This window comes from Tursiops truncatus, chromosome 20, assembly GCF_011762595.2.
Source record: "Tursiops truncatus isolate mTurTru1 chromosome 20, mTurTru1.mat.Y, whole genome shotgun sequence".
NCBI lineage: Eukaryota > Metazoa > Chordata > Mammalia > Artiodactyla > Delphinidae > Tursiops > Tursiops truncatus.
The window spans coordinates 43,722,706-43,747,366 of record NC_047053.1 but is presented as its reverse complement, the minus strand read 5'-3'; the positions used below and the strand labels follow the sequence as shown (position 1 = coordinate 43,747,366).

Genomic DNA, 24,661 nt, shown 5'->3' with positions numbered 1-24,661 from the left:
CCAGTTGTCTACAGTTTCTCATCAGGGGAGTGGAGGGATCACAATCAGGGGTGCTAGCTCCCAGTTAAACAATCACATCATTAAACTAAACCCCAATTCCAGCTTCTTCTGTAAAGAAGGGGTTGGCAGAATATGATTTCTGCTTGACTCCTGCTAACAATTCAAGAAGTATTCACTGTGTTCTCTTAAGAGGATGGGCTCCAAAACAAGACACAGCTCCCGTTCTCAAGGAGCTTATAATCTTTTGGGGTAAAACTTACAAATATGCAACAACTAGAGGGCAATTACTTAGGAACCTATAAACTAGTGTGCAAATTATATCCAATGACTAAAGGAACACGGAATAATGAAAATGGTCTCAGTCAAAAATACTGACCAAACTGCAGCAGGTAAATCAAGCTAGAGCCTTAAAAAAGGTTGACCATGGTCTGGCAAAGAGGAAGCAGGAAGAACTGCAGAATAGTGGAAGTATGCTGAAGAACTTGGAAAGATGAGACTGCGGAGCTGAGAGGAAGGGTAGTTAGTGATAACCCTTGGGTGCCAGGCTAAATTTAGATCTTACATGATAGGCAACGAGGAAGGCCTACAAGGAGCAGGTGAGTAACTTGAACAGAGAAATGAAATAATAAAGTATATATTTTACTTCAGAATACCTCCCAAAACACATCCAGAAAAGAAGACATTGTGAGAGAGAAGACCAGTCCTCATGCTCAAGGACACTTCTATAATATGAGAAAATGTCTTCTTTACTCTAAGCCTTCCTAACCGCATTCTCCTGTGTCTTTCGCTAATCAATAGACAGTCCAAGGTGTCTTTAAAAATAAATGGTCAGGGGCTTCCCTGGTGGCGCAGTGGTTGAGAGTCCGCCTGCCGATGCAGGGGACACGGGTTCGTGCCCCGGTCCAGGAGGATCCCACATGCCGCGGAGCGGCTGGGCCCGTGAGCCATGGCCACTGAGCCTGCGCGTCCGGAGCCTGTGCTCCGCAAGGGGAGAGGCCACAGCGGTGAGAGGCCTGCGTACCGCTAACTAACTAACTAACTAACTAAATAGTCAGCATAAAGCACCATTCCATCTAAACTCTGTCCTGGTATGGAGCGTCCATAGTTCTCAGACAGTAATGTCAGCTGTCCACAGTTGGCTGTCTTCAAGCATAAGGAAAGGAAAGAGTGCCAAGAAACCTTCAGGAACATGCATCTGAAGAAAACTGGTAGAGCCATCAGTGATTAGAAGACAGACCCAGATTACAAGCATTCTTGTGAAATGTAGGCCCCCAGGGACCCTTTAGGAGAGGAAACTACATGAGGGATGATCCCTCACTTCTGAAGGCCCCCACAGATTGCTGCCATTTGGTAAGGTAGCAGCTGGTAAATTACAAGAGGCCCTTTAGACCATGGCCTTTTTTCCACTGAACAGAAGGGAAAGTTTGTTTCCTACATGTGTCCCAAGGGAAAGTCACGGTTGCCGAGGAGTTGTGGGAGTTGGGTTTACAAAGCATGATAGTCTCAAATCCTTGACAGCCTCTACTAATCAGCTCCCCCACGCTGAGCAAATCTCTCTTGCTGGGGTCCAAATCTAGTCGAAAGAACATAAATACAGAGAAAAAGAATTTCCTCCTTTATCATAAAATGTTTCCCTTCCTCCCATACCACAAGCCAAGTCACCTTCAGTTGCAATTTTAACACCAATGATCTGGCTTCGCAGTCAAATCAAATGCAGAAGGCTAAATGGCTACTGACCCAGTGGGCTGGGCCACACCTACGTTCTCGCTTTAGCAGTGACTAAGGAACACAAAATTCTGTCAAGGAAGCAAGCTGGACTCCTGAAGGACAGCAAGCTTTGTCTTCAGCTGTCAGGCCGTGACAGGGGCTACTTACATGGTTTCTGTCCTGGGACAGCAGCAATATCCTAAGGCTTTTCATGCTTGAGCTTCTATCCAAAATATCAATTGCTTTATCAAGATCATCTTGGTTCTTCAGCAGGATGGAGAGCTAGGACACAGAAAAAGGAAATCACATAAAACATAAGTCTTTAGTTTGCAAAAATAAGCAAAATAAGCAACAAAAAAATAAATTTGGAGGAAAACAATCTCAGTGGATACTATGGGGTCTTAAAAGATCTAATTGAAACCACAGAGATATTTTCTTTCCCTTTTTATTAAGTTTACAATTCAAAGATTTTTGGTAAATTTACAGAGTTGTGCAACCATCACCACAATTCAATTTCAAAACATTTCCATTGCTCCAAAAAGATCTCCTGTGCCCATTCAGAGTCACTCCCCTTTTCTACCTCTCACCCCAGGCCACCACTAATCTACTTTCTGTCTCTAGAGATTTGCATTTTCTGGACATTTCATATAAATGAAATCACACAATTCATATTCAATTCAATTCAATTCATAGCCTTTTGCATCTAGCTTCCTTCACTTTGCTTAACGTTTTTGAGTTCATCCATGCTGTAGCACATATCAGTACTTTATTTCAAGGTATTTTTTTTTGATGGTATAAAAATATTTTTTAAAATATTTTCAGTTTTTTTTAAAATTTTTATTTGAGTATAGTGGCTTTACAATATTGTGTTAGTTTCTACTGTACAGCAAAGTGAAATGAAACAGCTATAGTGAAACAGCTATACGTATACATATATCCCCTCTTTTTTGGATTTCCTTCCCATTTAGGTCACCACAGAGCACTGAGTAGAGTTCCCTGAGCTATACAGTAGGTTCTCATTAGTTATCTATTTTATACATAGTATCGATAGTGTATATATGTCAATCCCAATCTCCCAATTCATCCCACCCCCCCCCAAGATATTTTCTAAGAAAAGCTTCGTCTCTAAAAATACCCTTTACTCCAAAGCATCAAATCCGAAACAGTTATAGGCCCCATATTTCTTCCTAGATTAAGCAGTAGAATCATGTCCCATTCTACCCTGTGCTGACATTAACAGAATAAGCAGAAAAGGCACAGGAGGAGGAGGGGTCAGGCAGAGGATGAAAACGTTACTCAAATAAGAACACAAACTTAGACTGCATAGAAGGGTTTAGTATCTTAATGTATAAAGGTTAAAAAAAATCAGTGACTAGAACGAAAAACTACTTCCTCTGTTTTCATTCCACTGAAGTATTAAAGAGATGGTTCTTGAGGGTACAGATAAGCCTCACTCACTGTTAGAAGCAAAAGATATTATGAGTACTTAGTATTAAAAGATGCAAAACTATGCTTTGCCTAAGACCTAAAAAATGTCAGATCTTATGTACTTGTGGCAAACATAAAGCAAAAATCCAATTAATTTCTTCAGTTCCCCATTCAGAATACAAGGAAGTGAGAACTCTAAACCCCAGGCCAGGAAAAAACAAATAGTAAAAACAGTATTTAAAATAAAACCTCAAGACAACCCATGGAATGGGAGAAAATTTTACAAATCATATCATATTGTAAAAGAATTCCTTCCTGGGTAACACTCAAAGTAGGGATAAATAAGGACTGGTGTTGGGGGAGGCGGGGAAGGGGTGGGTGGAGACAGGGGAAGATAAAGAAATTACTGGAGTAGGTTTTAACTTAAAAAAAAAAAAACTACAATTTTGCAAATGTATGATAAGGGTCTAGTATCCAGAATATATAAAGAACTCTTACAATTCAACAATAAAAGGACAAACAATCCGATTTTTTAAAAGGGCAAAGGATTTGAATAGATATTTGTCCAAAGAAAATTAAAAAATGGCTAATAAGCACATGAAAAGCTACTCAACATCGTTAGTCATTAAGGAAATGAAAGTTAAAAACCACAATAAGATACCACTTCACATCTACTAGGATGGCTATAATTTTTTAAAAAAAAAAAAAAAAAGAGAGAATCACAAGTATTGGTGATGATGTAGAGAAATTGCAACCCTCGTACATTGCTGGTAGAAATGTAAAGTGGTACCAGTTGATATGCGAAAGTTGGGTAGTTCCTCCAAAAGTTAAATACAGAGTTTCTACAAGAACCATCATTCCACTCAGGTATATTTTAGAGAATTGAAAACATTTGTTCATATAAAAATTTGTACACAAATGTTCATAGCAGCATTATTTATAATAGCCAAAAGTGAAAACAACTCAAGTGTCCATCAACAGATGAATGGATACACAAAATGTGGTATATCCATATAATGGAATATTATACAGCCATAAAAAGGAATGAAGTATGAGACATGCTACAACATAGATGAGCCTTGAAAACATGCTTAGTGAAAGAAGCCAAACACAAAAGGCCACATATTGTGTGATTCCATATATATGAAATGTTCATAATAGGCAAATCCAGAGAGGCAGAAAGTAAATAAGTGGTTGCCAGGGACTGGGGAGTGGGGAGAATGGGAAGTGACTCCTAAGAACTACAGGATTTCTCTTTGGGGTGATGAAAAAGTTTTGGAATCAGGTAGTGATGTTAGTTACACAACTCTGTGAATACACTAAAACCACTGAATTATACAGTTTAAAATGTAAATTTAAAAATAAGAGTAAATTCTATGGCAGGTGAATTATATCTCAATAAAGCTATTATTACAAAAATATAAACATAAATAAAATAAAATCTCAACAGATTTTTTCATTTGTCGTTCACAAACCCTGACAAGGCAGGGTTTAGAGGGCAAAGAAAAGAAAAATAGTTGAGACATTTGAAATTAATAAGATGTAAGTAAATTAGTCAATTCTTGGTCACTGACATTAGCAGACTGCGGAAAGACGTGAATGATTTAAAATAGTAACAATTATGGGAGTTCCCTGGTGGTCTAGTGGTTAGGATTCCAGGCTTTCACTGCCATGGACCAGGTTCAATCCCTGGTCGGGGAACTGAGATCCTGCAAGCCGTGCAGCACAGCCAAAAAACAAAAAACAACAAAAAACAAAGTGATGAAAAATAAATGCTCAAATAAATTAGTCTTCACTGACTCAAAAAATAATGACAATTACTTATATTTGGCTTTAAAATCAATATCTGTATAAACATTTGAATAAAGGAATGCTCAACATTCTGGGCAGTCATTCCCTTGGCAAAAGAGTTTGAAAATGGATTTTGGGACATCTGAAATTCTTAATGGAAATATTAATGGGAAGAGAAACAAGTGGTACTAAATCATCCAGAAAAGTCTTTACTAACTAAAGAACACCTTCTTTAATGCTGATTGGCTAGCTGACTTCAGCCTCACTTTCTTATATAGTCACTGATGCTTGAGCTGCAATTTTTTAAACTTCTATGGATTTGACATTTGTATTTGGGGGGGAGTTCTCAAATCCTGTATTTAAAATGTGTTACTTTACATACTTTAAAATACTTACATCTGTGTTATTTATTAACTATAGAGTTAGTGGTTTATTTTTCAAATTTGCTGTATTTCTAAAATTTATCCAAAAAGCAAAAATCAGATGGTGTTATTTTTGTTAGCTATTTGGCAGTGCATATATCCAGTTGTGGTTGTACATTTTTATGAAGAGGACCACAGAGTTTTTGCCAACAAATGTCATCTCCTACAGATTTAAGCCCCAAAGTAGAGGAAATTCTTAACTTTTCAACCAATAAAATAAAACTACAAAGTAAGGGGACTTCCCTGGTGGCGCAGTGGTTAAGAATCTGCCTGCCAATGCAGGGGACATGGGTTCAAGCCCTGGTCCGGGAAGATCCCACATGCCGCGGAGCAACTAAGCCTGTGCGCCACAACTACTGAGGCTGTGCTCTGGAGCCTGCAAGCCACAACTACTGAGCCCACGTGCCACAACTACTGAAGCCTGCGTGCCTAGAGTCCATGCTCTGCAACAAGAGAAGCTACTGCAATGAGAAGACCGCGCACCGCAACGAAGAGTAGCCCCTGCTCACCGAAATTAGAGAAACACCGCACAGCTACTAAGACCAACCCAGCCAAAAATAAATAAATTAAAATAAATAAATTAAAAAAAAAGAAAAACTACAAAGTAAGGACCTGACTCTCAAAGAGCCATGAGGTTGCCCAGCTTTCCTGTCTTTCCCCCCAACTCAGTTCCCTCAAGGTGCAGGCTCCTTATTGGGCACAAACAGTGCCTTTCAGACTAATGCAAAGCACCAGCCTAAGCAGACTGCAGCCTCTAGTACGTTCCTTGGAGCTGGGAAAGCAGCCAAGTAACTGACATTCAAAAGAATTCCTTCCTGGGTGATGTTCAAAGTATGAATAAATAAAATGGCTGTTGGGCGGGGTTAGGAGGACTAAGAGTTAAAGAAATCATTAGAGTAGGTGCTAACGTTTGGAACCAGCTACAGTTAGAAGTTAAACTCTGAGAGAAGAATCCAGCATTTATGCCTGTCAATAGAGGATCTACCCACCAGTTTTCCACACCTCCCCAGCCCTACTGAACCCTCTGCTACTAAGGCTGTGCTGGAAGGAAAAAGATAACCTACAAAATGTAAAGGAGACAATATAAGCCCTGACCCTAATCGCGTACCTGATTCCACCATGGAGTATTAGAGCTACCAGCATTCAATGAGCAGAGGGAATGGACATAGCTATGTAACCTCCCATGTAATAAAAAAGAGAAATCGCAGAATTACTGGAATTAAGGAAAGAGGCTCCAGAAAATGAAAACCTGAAGATGACATTAAAGGAACAAACTAGGAAATCCTCAGTTAAACAGAGAGAAAAAAGGTAGGCAGCTGGGCCTCCCTTGCCCGCACACCATCCATCTTTCGTACCTCATTGTTCATGTAATGTAGATCAAGAGGCTGCCCAAACACTGTCGTCACCTTGTGCTCCACATCTTCATATCTTACAGGCCGGCTGAATGCTATAATTCTGAAAAGGAACAGAAATCATGGTTAACTGTATATTTTAAATGCAGGGTTTAGAAGCTATGGCTCCTGAGTGTTATCTTCCTTTTCTTTTCAACATAGAATTCTCTTTTTATTTTTCATGCAGCTTGCCTTTCTCTGTATTTTTTTCTTCTCTTACGTCTACCTTTATCTTTTCACCCTTCTTCTGAGCATCTCTCAGGTTTGTCAATAGTACCTATGAGCAGTACTCAATCTCAGCCATTGTTCTTCCACTTCATCTCAGCTCTTTCGGTCAATGACAGTGCAGTATCATAGGAGGATACCTGGATTTAAAAACTATGCTTCAAATATTCCTGTTAGGAAGAAAACCTGGGGATTGGAGCAGCAGTCCTGAAAACATGGTCTTAACTCCTATAAACAACTCAACTCCAGGACTTGAAAGGTCTCTTCCATTGTTCATTTTTGAGATGCCACAGTAATCTCAATGCTGATTATCCTCAGAACTGACATTTCCTGCCATAGTCACAGGAATTCCCCTTGAGTTGGTTATATGCCTGATCAGTTTTTTCTTAACCAGTGACACATGTGTGCATGTAAGTAGCGTTGATATTGATGCTCTTCTAGAGAGACTCTCTAGGTCAGTTCAAAGAACAATTTCTATAAATAGATGGTAGAGTAAGAACATGTTCAAAGAGGTCTTAAAATGATTTGTCGTTAAATGTCACAGCAAAATTTACAAGTGGGGATAGATGAAATAAGGTTGGCAAAATGTTGATAATGTTGAAGTTGGGTGACAGGTCCTTGGGGGTTGAGTATCATATTCTATTTTTGTGTGTGCTTGAAATGTTTTTAATTAAAAGCTTTAATTAATGCATTAGGTTTAACTATATGATACTGGAGGTAGTCAACAATTTTTGCATATAAAAGTGGCAATTTTATATGGGACCAACCCAACACTCTAAAACTTAAATAATTAAAACAAAAATAAGCAAAGAGGGACTTCCCTGGTGACACAGTGGTTAAGACTCCACACTCCCAATGCAGGGGGCCTGGGTTCGATCCCTGGTCAGGGAACTAGATCTCACATGCCTTTTGCAACTAAGAGTTCGCATGCCACAACTAAGGAGTCCACGTGCTGCAACTAAGGAGCCCATGAGCCACAACTAAGGAGCCCGCCTGCCGCAACTAAGACCCCACGCAACCAAATAAATATTTAAAAAAAATAAGCAAAGAGATAAACAGAAGAGAATATCAGAAACCCATATATATTATATATATATATATATACATACATATATATATATATGTATAAAGAAAATACAGGATTGAAAAAAATATTAGAGCAGGGAAGGTCTTCCTAAGCATTGCATAAAATAGATAAGACAAAAAGGAAGAAGACAAGTTTGACAACAAAAATTTAAACTTTTGATGGGAAAATAAACCATCAACAAAGTTAAAAAGAGGGTTTCCCTGATGGCGCAGTGGTTGAGAATCTGCCTGCTAATGCAGGGGACACGGGTTCGAGCCCTGGTCTGGGAGGATCCCACATGCCGCGGAGCAACTAGGCCCGTGAGCCACAACTACTGAGCCTGTGTATCTGGAGCCTGTGCTCCGCAACAAGAGAGGCCGCGATAGTGAGAGGCCCGCGCACCGCGATGAAGAGTGGCCCCCGCTTGCCACAACTAGAGAAAGCCCTTGCACAGAAACAAAGACCCAACACAGCAAAAATAAATTAATTAATTAATAAACTCCTACCCCCAACATCTTCTTTAAAAAAAAAAAGTTAAAAAGAAATACCAAACTTGGAGAAAATACTTGCAAAAATCAATAAGAAAAAGACAGCCCAATAGAAACACAAGCAAAGGATATGATGAATGGCTAATAAACACATGAAAAGATGCTTAATGTGATAGGGGAAAATGTATATTAAAACCACCTTAATCTGTTAGCATGTCTAGACTTAGATGAAATCTGACTAGTGTGTGGCGGACTAGCAGCACTCAGCCATCAGCCTCTATAGTTCTTGCCCTCCTCCACACTGACAGGAAGAAGTGCATGGTTCTCTCATATACTCCCTGCTCCCCCAGACTGGGAAGTGGTATAACCAGAGGAAGAAGCAATAAGCCACAGCAAAGAGGGATCTAAGCCATTTTTTAAAAAATTTATCTTATTGACGTATAGTTAATTTTACAATGTTATATTAATTTCTCCTGTATAGCAAAGTGATTCAGTTATACATATACATGCATTATTTTTCATATTCTTTTCCATTATGGTTTATCATAGGATATTGGATATAGTTCCCTGTGCTATACGGTAGGATCTTGTTTATCCATTCTATATATAATAGTTTGCATCTGCTAATCCCAAACTCCCAATCCATCCCTCCCCCACCCCCCTCCCCACTGGCAACCACAAGTCTGTTCTCTATGTCTGCGAGTCTGTTTCTGTTTCATAGACAAGTTCATTTGTGTCATATTTTAGATTCCACATATAAGTGATATCATCTGGTATTTGTCTTTCTCTTTTTTTAAAAGAAATTTATTTATTTATTTATTTTTGGCTGTGTTGGTTCTTCATTGCCACGTGCGGGCTTCCTCTAGTTGCGGTGATCAGGGGCTACTCTTCCTTGCAGTGCACGGGCTTCTCATTACGGTGGCTTCTCTTGTTGCAGAGCACAGGCTCCAGGAGCGCGGGCTTCAGTAGTTGTGGCACATGGGCTCAGCAGCTGTGGCTCACGGGCTCTAGAGCGCAGGCTCAGTAGTTGTGGTGCATGGGCTTAGTTGCTCCATAGCATGTGGGATCTTCCCAGACCAGGGCTCAAACCCATGTCCCCTGCATTGGCAGGCAGATTCTTAACCACTGTGCCACTAGGGAAGTCCTGTCTTTCTCTTTCTGACTTACTTCACTTAGTATGATAATCTTTAGTTCCATCCATGTTGCTGCAAATTGCATTATTTTGTTCTTTTTTATGGCTGAGTAGTATTCCATTGTATATATGTATCACATCCTCTTTGTCCATTCATCTGTCGATGGGCATTTAGGTTGTTTCCATGTCTTGGCTACTGTAAATAGTGCTGCTGTGAACACAGGGGTGCATGTATCTTTTGAATTATAGTTTTGTCTGGATATATGCCCAGGAGTGGGATTGCTGGATCATATGGCAACTTTACTTTTAGTTTTTTGAGGAATCTCCATACTGTTTTCCATAGTGGCTGCACCAATTTACATTCCCATCGACAGTGTAGGAGGGTTGCCTTTTCTCCACACCCTTTCCAGCATTAGTTATTTGTAGACTTTGTAATGATGGCCATTCTGACCAGTGTGAGGTGATACCTCATTGCAGTTTTTTTTTTTTTTTTTTTTTTTTTTTTTTTGCGGTACGCGGGCCTCTCACCGCTGTGGCCTCTTCCGTTGCGGAGCACAGGCTCCGGACGCGCAGGCTCAGCGGCCATGGCTCACAGGCCCAGCCGCTCCGCGGCACGTGGGATCCTCCCAGACCGGGGCACGAACCCGCGTCCCCTGCATCGGCAGGCGGACTCTCAACCACTGCGCCACCAGGGAAGCCCCTCATTGCAGTTTTGATTTGCACTTCTTTAACAGTTAGCGACACTGAGCATCTTTTCATGTGCCTGCTGGCAACCTGTATGTCTTCTATGGAGAAATGTCTAACTAGGTCTTCTGCCCGTTTTTCGATTGGGCTGTTTGTTTCTTTGTTATTGAGTTGTATGAGCTGTTTGTATATTTTGGAAATTAAGCCTTTGTCAGTTGCATCAATTTGCAAATATTTCCTCCCAGTCCATAGGATGTCTTTTCATTTTGTTTATGGTTTCCTTTGCTGTGCAAAAGCCTGTAAGTTTGATTAGGTCTCATTTGTTTATTTTTGCTTTTATTTCTCTTGCCTTGGCAGACTGACCTAAGAAAATAGTATGATTTATGTCAGAGAATGTTTTGCCTATGTTCTCTTCTAGGAGTTTTATGGTGTCGTGTATTATATTTAAGTCTTCAAGCCATTTCAAGTTTATTTTTGTGTATGGTGTAAGGGTGTGTTCTAACTTCACTGATTTACACGTGGCTGTCCAGCTTTCCCAACACCACTTGAAGAGACTCTCTTTTCTCCATTGTATATTCTTGCCTCCTTTGTCAAAGATTAATGGTAGGTAATGTGGGTTTATTGCTGGGCTCTCTACTGTGTGTTCCATTGATTCAAATGTCTGTTTTTATGCCAATACCATACTGTTTTGATTACTGTAGCTTTGTAGTATTGCCTGAAGTCTGGGAGGGGTATGCCTCTGGCTTTGTTCTTTTTCCTCAGGATTGCTTTGGCAATTCTTAGCCTTTTATGATTCCACATAAATTTTAGGATTATTTGTTCTAGTTCTGTGAAAAATGTCATGGGTAATTTGATAGGTAAGCCATTGGATTTTAATGAAATCTGGCTGGCTGAAATCAGTGGGCACCATAAAAGCTGTTATCATCTAGAACTGCGCTGTTCAGTATGGTAGCCACTAGCCACATGTGGCTATTTAAATTCAAATTAAATTTTAGAATTGGCTCTTTCAGTCCCACTAGCCACATTGCAAGTGCTCACTAGATACATGTGGCAAGTGCCTAGTATACTGGAGAACTCAGCTATAAGTCGGCCCTCCATATCCACAGGTCCATATCTGCAGATCAAAAATATCTGAAAAAGGGCTTCCCTGGTGGCGCAGTGGTTGAGAGTCTGCCTGCCGATGCAGGGGACACGGGTTCGTGCCCCGGTCCGGGAAGATCCCACATGCCGTGGAGCGGCTGGGCCCGTGAGCCATGGCTGCTGAGCCTGTGCATCCGGATCCTGTGCTCTGCAGCGGGAGAGGCCACAACAGTGAGAGGCCTGTGTACTGCAAAAAAAAAAACAAAAAAAACAAAAAAAAAATCTGAAAAAAATTCCAGAAAGTTCCAAAGAGCAAAACTTGAATTTGCCACATGCTGGCAACTATTTACATGGCATTTACATTGTATTAGGTATTATAAGTAATCTAGAGATGATTTATAGTATACACGAAGATGTACATAGGCTATATGCCAAGACTGCACCATTTTACCTAAGAGACTTGACCATCCAAGGAGTTTGGTATCCACAGGGGGTCCTGGAACCAATTCCCTCGGCTACCAAGGGATTACTATAGAACCTTTCCATTACAGCAGCAAGTTCTACTGAACAACATTGATAGGATATTACTATAAACCATAATCTATCCTTCACACAAAGCATAACATCTCAGGAAGATAATTTCTCTATAACTTTTCCTTCATCCATCGCTACCTTTCATTTTTGGAAATTATACTGCTGAATGTATTAGCTTATATCTACCAGGAAATCCATCCATATTGTAATCCTTATTTTTCCCTCAAATCAACTGTCCCAAACAATAATTAGGTGCAATCTAGATATGGGTTATCTAGATATGAGTGTTTTCTGGATTCTTTTGAGAGAATACCTTTCTATGAATTCAAAAGGGGCCAGCCTTTTTTTTTTTAAATCAATTTTTTAAATTTATTTATTTTTTTGGCTGCATTGGGTCTTCGTTGCTGCGTGTGGGTTTTCTCTAGCTGTGGCAAGCAGGGGCTACTCTTCCTTGCGGTGCACAGGCTTCTCATTGCGGTGGCTTCTCTTGCTGTGGAGCATGGCTCCAGACCTACGGGCTTCAGCAGTTGCGGCATGTGGGCTCAGCAGTTGTGGCTCGCAGGCTCAGCCATTGTGGCTCACAGGCTCTAGAGCACAGGCTCAGTAGTTGTGGCACACAGGCTTAGTTGCTCTGCAGCATGTGGGATCTTCCTGGACCAGGGATCGAACCCATGTCCCGTGCCTTGGCAGGCAGATTCTTAACCACTGCACCACCAGGGAAGTCCCCGGGGCCAGCCTTTCTGAATAAAATACCAGGAGATCACTCAGATGTCTCTAGCACAGTTAGAAAAACATCAGGCTCAGAGATAAATTTTCCTGCATTTGGCCTGGTGATGAGCCATTCAAAACCCCCAAAAGCAGCCCAAAAGTCTGGTCAAGATCAGAAACCAGCACTCCCAGGTTTGGTAAGATCTAAGCTGCTGCTACCACCTTGAATAACAGACATTTTTAGGCCAGTACTTCAAAGAGGGGTCTAACACCCAGGACAACCATCCCCACCAGTGTTCAGACATGAAGGGAAGGAGATCCTAATCTACAGTCCTCTTCTGCCCTCCTGAGGCTAAGAGGGAGGAAGGGTAGAAGTCTGATGCCCACCCTTCCAAAGCAAAGGGAAAGTCAGCCCACCAGAATGGATACCTGGCAATGACGAATGGGAAAAGTCACTACTTCTTTCCTCTTTTCTGTAAATTCTTATTCTATAAGGGCCTACAACATTTAGGTACATACTGTCCATATTCCCTGTAAAAAGTAAAGAAAGCCCACAATAACACTTTCTACAAAATCCTAAGACATGAAATACACGAAACCAGAGCTGTCTGGCACAGAGCAGCTTGAACTTGGCTTCCCCGCACCGACTTTATAAAGTCCTCAATTCCACACACAGTACACAAACAGTGAAATGCCATGGCTCCCGAAAACAGCTCCATAAAAAGAGAATGCAGTTTTCAAAACCTTGATACCAACACTGCCGCTTAGGGCTTCAAAAGCCTGACCACCTTAAATATTTGTGGTTTCGATCTGGCAGCATCTCTGAAACTAAACACATTCACTTTCTCAGTGTAAGTCCGCTCACTGTAACTGCACACCACTTAGGGAACAGGAATTCAGGAGCGTGTACTGTGTAATTAGGCTCCAACACAACTGAGCTTTTGATTTCCTATCTTCATACTTCTGAAAACTCTCTGCTGCTCCAAGTTTGGCAATCCCTCCAAAACCCAGTCAGGTCAGAAGTGTGAAAAGGAGCAACAATGAAGTGACAATTTAAGTTCCATGCTACTGGCAGGTCATAGGACAAACAGCTGGGGACAGAGCTCAGAAGACCTTCTTCCCTCCGGCCCTGGAACAGCCCTAGAATTCGCATGGCGGCAGCAGAACCCTGGCTCTGCAGACCACTCTTTGTACAATGTTTCCATCCGGCAACCTCTGACAACCTTGCAGACTTCCGAATGTATTTTTTTAAGGGAGAACAGCAGCCAAAGCTCTCCGGAGCTAGTTTCAAATTGGGCTGAAAGATGCCAGCAGTACAGAACTACCAGTACAAGAGCATTTGAAGGCACTAAGGTCCTCTGGTGGGACTCCTAAAGTAGGTGGATCTTATCCTGATGGGTATGCTCTTTGCCCCTCCAAATGCTCAAAGCAAAGGAAAAAGGGCGGGGCAGTTATCAATGGCAGAGAAAGGCAAAGAGGGGGAAAACAGGTACTGAAAAGCTTGCTTGGGCGCATGCTTGTGCCACATACATGCACACACAGGGTCTCAAATATCCCCTGACCAGAGTTCTGTAGGCTTTCTTAAAGGTTTTCCTTAAAATAACTTGAGAAATTCAGTGGAGTCATTTTTCTCCACTGAGAACTTCTACCTTGACTTCCTACAAAAAACTAAATACTGACAATGGAGAAAAGGATACAAGGGTTTTGTAACATTACTTTCACTTCCCTAACAAGGTAAAATACAGAATGCAGACTGAAAACTCCCTTTCTATGTCCTCAAATGAACTGAAATCTTTCACAACTGAGGGACTCGATGCAGCTTCCCATGACCTAGAGACATTTTAAACTTTTTTTTTCTTTTTCCGCTGAGTTGGGTCTTCATTGCTGCGCACGGGCTTCCTCTCATTGTAGCGAGCAGGGGCTACTCTTCGTTGTGGCGTGCGAGCTTCTCATTGCGGTGGCTTCTCTTGTTGCAGAGCACGGGCTCTAGGTGCGCAGGCTTCAGTAACTGCAGCTCACAGGCTCTAGAGCACAGGCTCAGCAGTTGCGGCACACAGACTTAGTTGCTCCGCAGCATGTGGGATCTTCCCAGACCAGGGCTCGAACCTGTGTCCCCTGCACTGGCAGGCGGATTCTTAACCACTGCGCCACCAGGGAAGTCCCAAGACATTTTAAAGAAAAACTTCCAATTCACCAACCTGACCCCTGATGTGGACAAAACCAGGGACACTCTACCGGGGATGGGAATGGTACCACGTAACAGGAGAATCCTCATCTCCCTCTGATGCCCATGGCTGGCACAGTGTCAGTGTGTCTGGAAGCCATGACTCAGTAGAGCTGGGGTCCTGACTTCCTCCCCTAGCACAATGGTGGATCTCACAGTAGCAAAATAAGAGCAGAAGAGTAAAACATTAGCAGTTGAAACGGCTTCCAATTTTAAGACCAGAAACAAGGTTCAATCAGTAGGCCAAACCAAGGGTGAAACTTTCCCCTTTATGCCCTATCAACCCCATTCCCCAGCCAGTGACCCCACAGGAATCACTCCAGGGCAATGGCTTCCACAAGCTGAACACTTTCTAAGAAATGCAGCATACATGAACACAACCACTCATCAGAAGGCAGACTTACCGCCTCTCCCCGTTGTGCTCGAACTTGATCCTGACGTCACTCTGCCAAAGAAATGATAGACAGGTTAGCGGTTTCTCTGGTGTGTGTCATTCCTGCCCTTCCCAGGTAAGTCTCAGGCAGTCCTTTAGCAACCTTAGGCAGACATCCCTGATGGCTCCTGTTAGAGCTTCTCTACCCCGACAGGCATTCCTTTCAATGAGTTCTAACCCCAGCGGCAACAAAGTTCTTGGGACAAGATCCTTTGGTGGCTGCCCCAGCTCAGGTGCTCTGCTCTGACATATCATTTCTAAGTTCACACATTCTCTATTTCCACAACTGGCTCTGGAGTTTCTCCCACTATATCACCACCTCCTGGCCAGCACACCGTTCCTTCTGGGCTGATGTAACTAGACAGAAAAAGAAACCTTAATACTGATACTTCCTAGCTCTACGACCACAACCAAGTTACTTATCCTCTGTAAGTCTTAGTTTTTCCATCTGCAAAGTAAGGCTAAACATACCTAATTCACAGAGTTGCTATGAGAACTAAACGAGAAAATGTAAGTAAAATACCTAATACATAGTAGACATGCAATAAATGGTTGCTGCTGCTACTAATGATTTCCACAATCCTTTCAAGGCTGCCCTCAGTGGGAGTAAAGTGGCACTCTGGACAAATACCTTATAGTTGTCCCCAGCTCTAGCCTAAATGGCCATCATGTGTACCCTATAAGCTCCAGGAGGACAGGGTTCATGTCTCTCTTGTTTCTGTAGCTCCAGTGATGAGCAAAGGTAATAGTATATATCTGTGCTTACAATATTTATTAAACGGATTGACTGAAGAATAGAGTTGGGCGTTAAGTGTCAGAAATTAAGACGAGGTAGGAGTGTTAGAATGTTAAGGAACAAATCAAGGAGGACGAGAGATACTGTAAAGGGCAAACAAACAATTTGAAGGAGTTAAAAATGACAGGAAAAGGGAGAAGATATTATAGAAGAAAAGAACAGGTACAGGGGAAAAAGAAAACTAAGATAGTCAGGAAACCAACAACTAATAGAGGGGGAGGTAAGAAAGTTCATGGTCAATGAATGAAAATTATACTGAGATTGACAAATTAAAAAACTGTGGCTTGGAGGAAAGAAGAGGGTTTCAGAGTATCTGAAGATGAAGAACACAGAGCAGACAGAAAAGATGACAGAAAAGGGAGAAAGCTGAAAGGTAGGGTGGGTGCACACAGGACTTCCTTTTCCCAAGAGATTGGGGGGCTAGAATTCCCTTCCAGTCAAATGAACTAGACCGGTGTTTCTAATTTACACTCTAAAACTTATTGAGGACCCCAAAAAGCTTTTGTTTATGTAGATTATATCTACTGATATTTGCCATGTTAGAAATTAAAATCGAGAAAATTTAGATTTTATTCATTTAAAAATAATTTAAAAACGTTATGTGTTAACATAAATACATTTTAATTAAAAAAACTTTAAAAAAGTGAAGTGAGAGAATGCCAGTCTCTTTAATGCATGGCTTAATAGGAGACAGCTGGATTCTCATATCAGTTTTTGCTTTCAAACTGTTGTGATAATACGTATTGTGTAGCCTCTGGAAAACTCTACTGTACATTCTTAAGAGTATGAGGGTATAAAGGGCAAGGAACATCTTAGTACTATTATGAAAATAGTTTTGACCTGATGGACCCTCGAAAGGTTCTTGAGAACTTCCTAGGGGTCCTAGAACACACCTTGAGAGTCAATGAATTAAAATATAAGAATACAGCCTCTAACTCACTATTTTAAAGACAGGGAAATGGAAGCTCAAAGAGCTTCATGACCCTGAAAAGCTCACATACTAAACAGTGGACAGCAAAGCTCCCCTGAGGAGTAGGCCTGCGATGTGACAACTTTTCAAAATACAGCCCTGATACAGTCCTTTCATCCTTTGATGTAACATATGGGCCACTTGATCCCATTACTAATAATATGACAACAGTTAACATTTACTGAGGATTTACTATATACTAAGCCTTGTTCTAAGCATGTTACATGTATCAATTAAACTAACCCTCACAACAGGTACTATTATTGTGTCTACTTTACAGGAGAACCTAATTTACAATGAAGTTAAACAAGTTCTCTCAAGATTATAATGCTTTAAAAGAAGCTCAGATATGGTATAACTTAAGTGTCACACAGGCAAGGGAGGTTTATTTTACTCACAGATGCAGGGCTTCAATGGGAGCACTGAAAGAAGGAAACTATCAAAGGATCTTTTGAGACCTTTTCAGAACTCATGGAGAAGATGGAGTAATAATAATGGAGCCAGCATCAGGAGACCAGGGTAGCGATCATGCAGGAAGCTATGGGGCCCGGGGAACCAGTAGGGGAGGCTCTGGCTGAGGCTGTGCGTAGGTGGAGATGGAGGAGGTGGCATGGAAAGGCAGTGTGCCCCCTCTGGTGTGCATTCCAGGTGAGAGAGACTGTGTGTGTATGTGTGCACATGCGCGTGTGAACATGAGCACACATGCAGAAAGGTGAGGCACTGCTGCAGAGGAAGTTATCATGGGGCTTCAAGGTTTGCATGAGTGACAGCAGTGTTTTCACTGTCTTCTTTTTCTCCTTCCCCTGAACTACTAAGCAGCTCCCGTGGCAAGGCCTTCCGAAGCACAGCGCCTGCAACACGCTGCCGCATCTGACATGCTGTCTCCAGCTTCCCATGCTGTCTGGTTCCACAATTAGCTCTGGAGTATCCCAAGTGCTCACCGCAGTTTGCAGCCCTGTCTGTCCCTGCAGCTGGGTTACCACTCCTTTCACCTCCTCCTGCTCACAGCCCAGCACACCTTGGTGTAGCACTCATTATTATTATATTTTATTAATCGATTCTATTTTTAGAACAGCTTTAGAGTTACAGAAAAGTTGAGCAGATAGAGCAGAGTGTCCATATACCCTTCTCCCCCCTCCACCCCCAGTTTCCCCTATCAGTAACATTAGTATGGTACATTTCTTTTTGTTACAACTAATTAAACAATATTGATGTGCTAAATAAAGCCCACAGTTTATTCAGATTTCCCTTTTTTCCTGTTGATTAAAAAAAAATTATTCCTCTGTTGATTTTTATCTAATTTTTTATAGTAATAAAAAACACATAACATAAAAACACATAACAATAGCTCTCATTCTAAACTGGGACATTATATTTAGATGCACCTATGAAGGAATCCCCTCTGTCCCTTTGTGGGACTGAAGGAACTAAATTTATTTCATGATGGGCCACAATCCAAATACTATTCTACTTGAATTCAGTGAGAAAGGGAATTAAACTTTTGCCTCAAACCACAAATCACTCCCACTCAAGACTAACCTAGCCTGTGATTAGTAAGCAGTGTGAACAAAGATGCCTAGCCTTCTGAATCCCTTGTCTGATGTGGCTACAGCCTTTCCAGAGCACGATGCAGGCTTCCATGTACCACATGGTGTGCCCAAATCTGCCAAGTTCCTAAATCTGAGTGACCCCTGTCAGGCTGACTAGAATAAGCCATGGATAAGGAAGTTCAGATACAGCTAACTAGATTCAATTCCTTCCTGCCCACCATCCTCCTTGCCCCTCCGAGGCATTTCGCACTGGTAGCGGCGTCCTCTGTCATGAGGTTCTCTCCTCTTGCCTCTGTGACTCTATCCCAAGCCAGGGAACCTGCCACCACTCTAACCACTTCTGCTTCTTTGCTGGTTCCTCTTCCTCATGCCTTCTCACACCCCTCCCCCAACATGTAACTGTGCCTCAATGTTTGGACTTTTGGCCTCTGGATTTCTCTCCCTCTTCTCACATCTTCCCCTTGGCAGGAATTAAAAAATCAGGCAACCTATAAATAGAAGATTCCCAAATCTCTATGTCCAGCCCCAATTTCTCAAGCGAAACCTCATCCGTCTGCCACAGATATAAGGCAGATAAGTCATTGTTAGGAATGCAGCACTAGAGTCAAACTGTCTGGCTTCAAATCCTGGCTCTATAACCTCCTTGTTGTAACCTTGAACTAATCTCTCTGTGACTCAGTTTCCTCATCTGAAAAGTGAAAATAGTGACAGTATCTATCTCATGGAGTTATCAAAATACTTAAATGAAATAACTGGATAAAGATATGAGAAAAGTTCCTGACACATAATAAGTGCTCAAAAAATGGTAATACAGGTCCTTTAGCCAAAACCCTTGGGGCCGAAAGTGTCTCAGAAAGCACTTTTGGATTTAGAGAGGTAGTGGTACATGTTCTGTATGTTAAGTGATGCCCCTCCAGGGGGAAGGTGTCTGGGCAGCACTCCACGGCACAGCAGAATGCTCACAGGCATTCCGTGCACCCCTCTGCGCTGCTTAGCCTCTCCTGAAGTTAGTTTGGGATTTTGTAACTACTTCTGACCAGCAGCTGGGAACAAAGTTGAGTTCTACACTCTCTTCCCTGGCAGCCACGTGTGCCAGGTCAATGGAGCCACCTTCAATCAGGGTCCTTAAGTGACTGTGGGGAACACTGTCCCCCCTTCCCTGTGCTGGCCGTATCTGTACAGTCACTAAGATTTAGGGTTTACCTGTTAAGAGCAAAAGCTAGTTTTTGTATTGAAAAGTATGAATATTCACAATTAGTCAAATAAATAAAGACTGTAAATGGCCCTGTGTCCATTCAGGCCAAGTTTTGTTGCCAAATGAATTTGCTGCAAATTTAAAAATAAAGAAATAAAATTTTAAAAACATCTTTTAGTTTGCAGTACTCTTTGGATTTTAGAGTTGCAGATAAGGGATTGTGTACCTGCAAAAGCAATATACACACATACCTCTCAGAGTATTTCACTGTAGTCACAAACTCAACCTAGCCATGTGTGTCTGCATCAACTACCCTCCCGAACTAGTCCCCCTTCTCAGTGTTGCCATTTCTAATACTGGCTACAGGCTCAAACCTCTGAGTTCTGCTTGATTCTTTCCTTCTTTTCCCTTTCTCACAGCCAGACAGCAAGTTCCAATTCTCCCCTCCAGGGACTCCAGTATGAGACTCTGCTTCCCATTCTCTCAGTTGTCACTCTCGGAGCCCCTTTCCCCTCCTGAATTCCTGAAGCAGCCTCTGTACTTCTCAGCTCCCCCCTTCCAGCACATTCTACATTCCTCCACAGTTTCAGTCATCTTAACCACCGCTTTCACCACACCCCTTCTTTGTTCAAAAAGTAATCAGTGATACCCATGACCTATGGAATAAAGTCTAAGTTCTTTACTGTCATTCAAAGCCCTCTGGAATGTAAGCTCACTCAGTTTACCTAATCATCTCACACCGTTTGTTCTCAAAGGGAACCCTCTCTCCAGCCAGATCAATGCCCACCCTATTTCCTGAAATATGCCATATTCATTCCTTCCCCTAGGCCTTTAATAATTCAGCTTCCCAACCTGGAGTGCCACACTTCCTCCTTTCCACCTAACTAAACTCTTATACATCCTTCACTGCCTGGTTCCAGTGCCACCTCCTCCAGAAATGACTCCATAACTCCTTCGGCTCAAGTTCGTCTTTTACTTTCCTGGCCTCCTGTGGCTCTCAGTATCTGTACCATATATTTAGGCATAGTCACATAGTACCTTAGTTTCTTTTTTTTTTACATATTTCTCATTTCTCATAAGACTGCATGATTCCTAGGGTACAGGGAATATAACTTATATTTCTTTGTCTAAGAAGGTTGAGTATAGGCCCATGTTGAACTGAATGGAGAGGTGCTGCTGCTGAGAAAGAAGTGCCAGTACAAAAATTCCGGTCTAGGCAGGTTCAAGTCCCCCGCCCACCAGAGCTACTTTGGTGAAAGGAAGAGTGAGAGCGCGCCCAGGCCTGGCTGCAGGCCTCCAGGCGGGGCTACGGATTTGGGAACTCATGGGGCAGTAGGAGTAACCAACGCTACCAAACTTAAGCAGACGTGACCTTCTCAAAGTTTGAACTCAACAACTGGATATGTAACCCAAGAAGACTCCCAAGAATTCAAAACAACCTTTATTAAACAAAGGCTTATGAACCTCTGACATGGCAGAGGCCCCGGCCAGCCCGTGTCTCCGGTGCCCTCTCTCTGACTCTACAGTGCTCCCCCTCCCTGTAGTTGCCATATACCTTTGGCTCCCACATCTCTGGCACTGGAGTCCTTACTTTGCCAAAGAAAGTAAATAAATGAGAAGAAAAGAGCAACAAAAATAATTTTATTTGTGTGACTCAGGAAAGTCCTAAGAGATCAGTGGAAGAGGTGATTATAAAGCAACCTTCTTCCCTACCCTAATTCTTTCTATATCCCCAGTCCCAGCATTGTGCCTGGCATGCAGCAGGGGCTCAGTGAGTATCTGAATAAATCAATGATGAAATAGTGTATTAGTTATTTACTGCTAGTTAATAAACTATCACACACAAAAAAGGAAGCTTCTTATAAAATAGAATATGAGGCTTGTATATTGTATTATGTTTTATTTTCAAACTAGCCAGCCTATCTTATCAACAACCCATGAAAGAGAAAGGAAGTCCTCAAGAGTCAGGTCTATCACAGTAAAAGCAAAAGACAGTCTGCTCAATCACTGACCCTGCGGAGGAACAGCTCCTAGAATTCTCCTCCTCTGTAACTAATAGCCAAGAGCCTGCCCTTCTAGCACCTGCTATGAAGAAAGCAACTTTTCCATTCTTAAGCACCCACTAGTGAACATCTGGAGGGTCAGACCCAGACCCTGGGCTCTGTTCAAGCCTCTACCTACCACCGTGATAAGATTCAAGGGAAACAGGAATCCATGGTAATAAGGATTCTATTTTTTCTTCTACTGGGACTTTCATATATCAGATTAGCTTCCTAAGTCTGCAAAGGACCATCTGATATATAGTAATGTCAGTCCAATAAAGGTAGAAAACCTTAACCCTTTCAGTTCCATGACAATCTGCATACTTCTGGTTAGATGCTTTCACTAGCGCTCATACCCACAATGCCCGAACATTAACAGAAGTGATGTAGTCACTACCACTTTACACCCGTACCTTGTTTTACAATGTATAAAATCTTTTGTATTCTGTCTATGATCTTACAACAACTTTCAGAGGTAGACACTAGGCCTGTATTTTCAGATGGAAAAACTGAGGTTTAAAAAGGTTATCAGACTTATACATGGTAAAATTACTGTGACCGGGAGTCAGAAGATCTGGGTTTGCTTCCTGGCTCTACTTAATATCTTTGCATAAGCACTTTGTAAACTTTAAAGTATTATACACATGCTTATAGTTTAGCTTATAGTTGTTGTTATTGCTGTTAACTGTTGTTGTTGGAAGCACTCTCTAAACTGTAAGATCCATGTTAATGGATTATTAACAACTCAATGACTTCTGGGCCAGTGCTCCTTTCACTACACTAAGCTGTCGCCCTCACAGAGAAATAGCACCTGTTGATAAAGCACTGTTAGTTGATGACTGCTAAAGGGTCTGCCCTTCATGGCCTATAAAACCAGCCACAGGCCCCAGCTGAGGATGTGCCACACATGTCTAAGAACATGCAGCCAGCTCTAACCGGCTGTAGGCTTCCAGGGACCTAATGTCCAGGTGGGAGAATACAGAGAGCACAGATCCTAACTCTTAGCAAATAGTTGAATAACCAAGCGCCTCATACCCCTGTACTTCCGTAGCTGCTCAGAATGCTCAGTTTTTCTCAAATGTATTCTCTTTTTCAATTAGTTGCCTAGCTTGTTTACTCAGGGAAGAGGGTATCTGAAGTCTTGCCAAGCAGAGGTATTAAATTATGATTTCCCGTTCTTCCAGGCCTCAGCCCCCAAACGATTCTGTCAGTGAACCCCCAGCTCCCGTGGCATTCCTTGCTGTGCCAAGCTTGAGCCCCATGAGGCTATGCCAATCTCAGCACTGCCATTCTCACTCTGAGGCGCTGCTTGCCTCTGCCAACATCATTCCATCCCTGAACAAACCACCTTTCCTGGTGGCCAAAACACTCGGGTACTTTCAACTGGGACTCTGCAATTTGAATCTTTAGCCCAATTTGACATTTCTTAGACCAATTTGGCATCTCTTAGCCATTTAAATTAGGTTTTGATCTTTCAGTCCTCTCTCCTCCTAAGCATGGACCTTCTGACAGAAGAACTGCTACTGGAGAAAACCGTTTAATCCTATCCTAGGCCCAAGCAAACAAAAACAAGAATTTTTAAAAAGGGAATTCACTGTGTAAACTGTAAAGTCCTACATTAACAGATTATTAACATCTCAAGACTCAGGCTGCGCTCTTTTCATTACATTGAGCTGTAAACACTTCTCCCCCTAAATGTTCCCACCATCCCCATCTCACCCCATCCTTCCTTGGAAATGCAATCACTGAGACTCTCTCTCTCCTTCTGCTTTCACGATTTTGCTGAAGACTATTTCTCCTGGTCAGAAGCTGAACATCTGCTATACTTCCCAGGAGAGACCATTCTACAACCTTGACTTTATTAAGGGGGATGCTATTTTGACGTTTTCATTGCCCTTTTACCCAATATTAGCATAAAACTTTGAGCTTCAACTTCTAAACAGCCATGCTAGTTCCAAGCTTCATATTCCCCCCAGATCCCCATGCCCCCTGGAATAGACGCTTAGCTGGGATTCCCACTGATGAGATTATCACAATGCATAGAAACTCATGACCTGTGTGGTGGAACGAATGTACCAAGGAGATGTGCACATCTCCAAGCATGTACTTAATTTCTTGCCCAACAAATCAATAGTCCCTTATACAGTATATAAAGTTGTGCTATCCAAGACAATAGCCATTAGCCATATGTAGCTATTTAAATTTAAATTAATTAAAATTAAATAAAATTTTAAATTCAGTTCCTCAACTACACTGGGCAGTACAAATATAGAACATTTCCATCATCACAGAAGTTTACTGGACAGCACTGACAGAGGTTGCTTATGAATAATACTGTTGTGAGAAATGGTGACAGCACACAGGTAATGAGTAACCAGTGCTCCCTGCAAATCCACTAAAACAATTTGTCCAGGAAATGAATTCCACACTCTTCCAGCACTAGTAGATTTAAAAGCACATTTTAGCTTTAACGGGTAATTTTGTTCCTTACCAAAAATTTCTTTTTCTCACTGGCCCCTGCACATGAGCTTGTAGTTACTGTGGGGCTGTTCAGAAGGGCTGAGCTGCTGCTGTTGTGTTTTTTCTTTAAAAGCAAAAAAACGGAGGTTAATAATTTGTATCCTTCATGCAACAGAAAAAGTTTGACGATATTCAAGTAAACCGTGGGTCCAAAGAGCTAGTACCGCTTGTTAAGATTATTTCCTCTATACTAGTCAATCCTTTTCACAGGCTTCTACCTTCATAACCACTGCCTTCACCCCAATAACACAGCAGCAGGCATGGTAAAAGATCAG

The 24,661-nt window shown here is 41.9% G+C and overlaps 1 protein-coding gene across 6 annotated transcripts in view; it reads right to left on the bottom strand.

Moving 5' to 3' along the window:
* The window catches only part of MAP3K3 (mitogen-activated protein kinase kinase kinase 3), a 71,670-nt gene that overhangs the window by 27,813 nt on the left and 19,196 nt on the right, over positions 1-24,661 (bottom strand). For 4 of the 6 annotated variants that reach the window (XM_033846826.2, XM_033846827.1, XM_073798232.1 and 1 more), the window contains exons 3-6: positions 24,358-24,450; positions 15,285-15,325; positions 6,704-6,803; positions 1,876-1,989 (exon numbers count right to left, since the gene is read on the bottom strand). In XM_033846826.2, coding sequence (XP_033702717.1) covers positions 1,876-1,989; positions 6,704-6,803; positions 15,285-15,325; positions 24,358-24,450 — 348 coding nt within the window. Of the gene's footprint in view, positions 1-1,875; positions 1,990-6,703; positions 6,804-14,854; positions 15,201-15,284; positions 15,326-24,357; positions 24,451-24,661 lie in introns of those variants that run through there. The other 2 variants (XM_033846828.2, XM_033846829.2) reach the window with 2 other exon arrangements.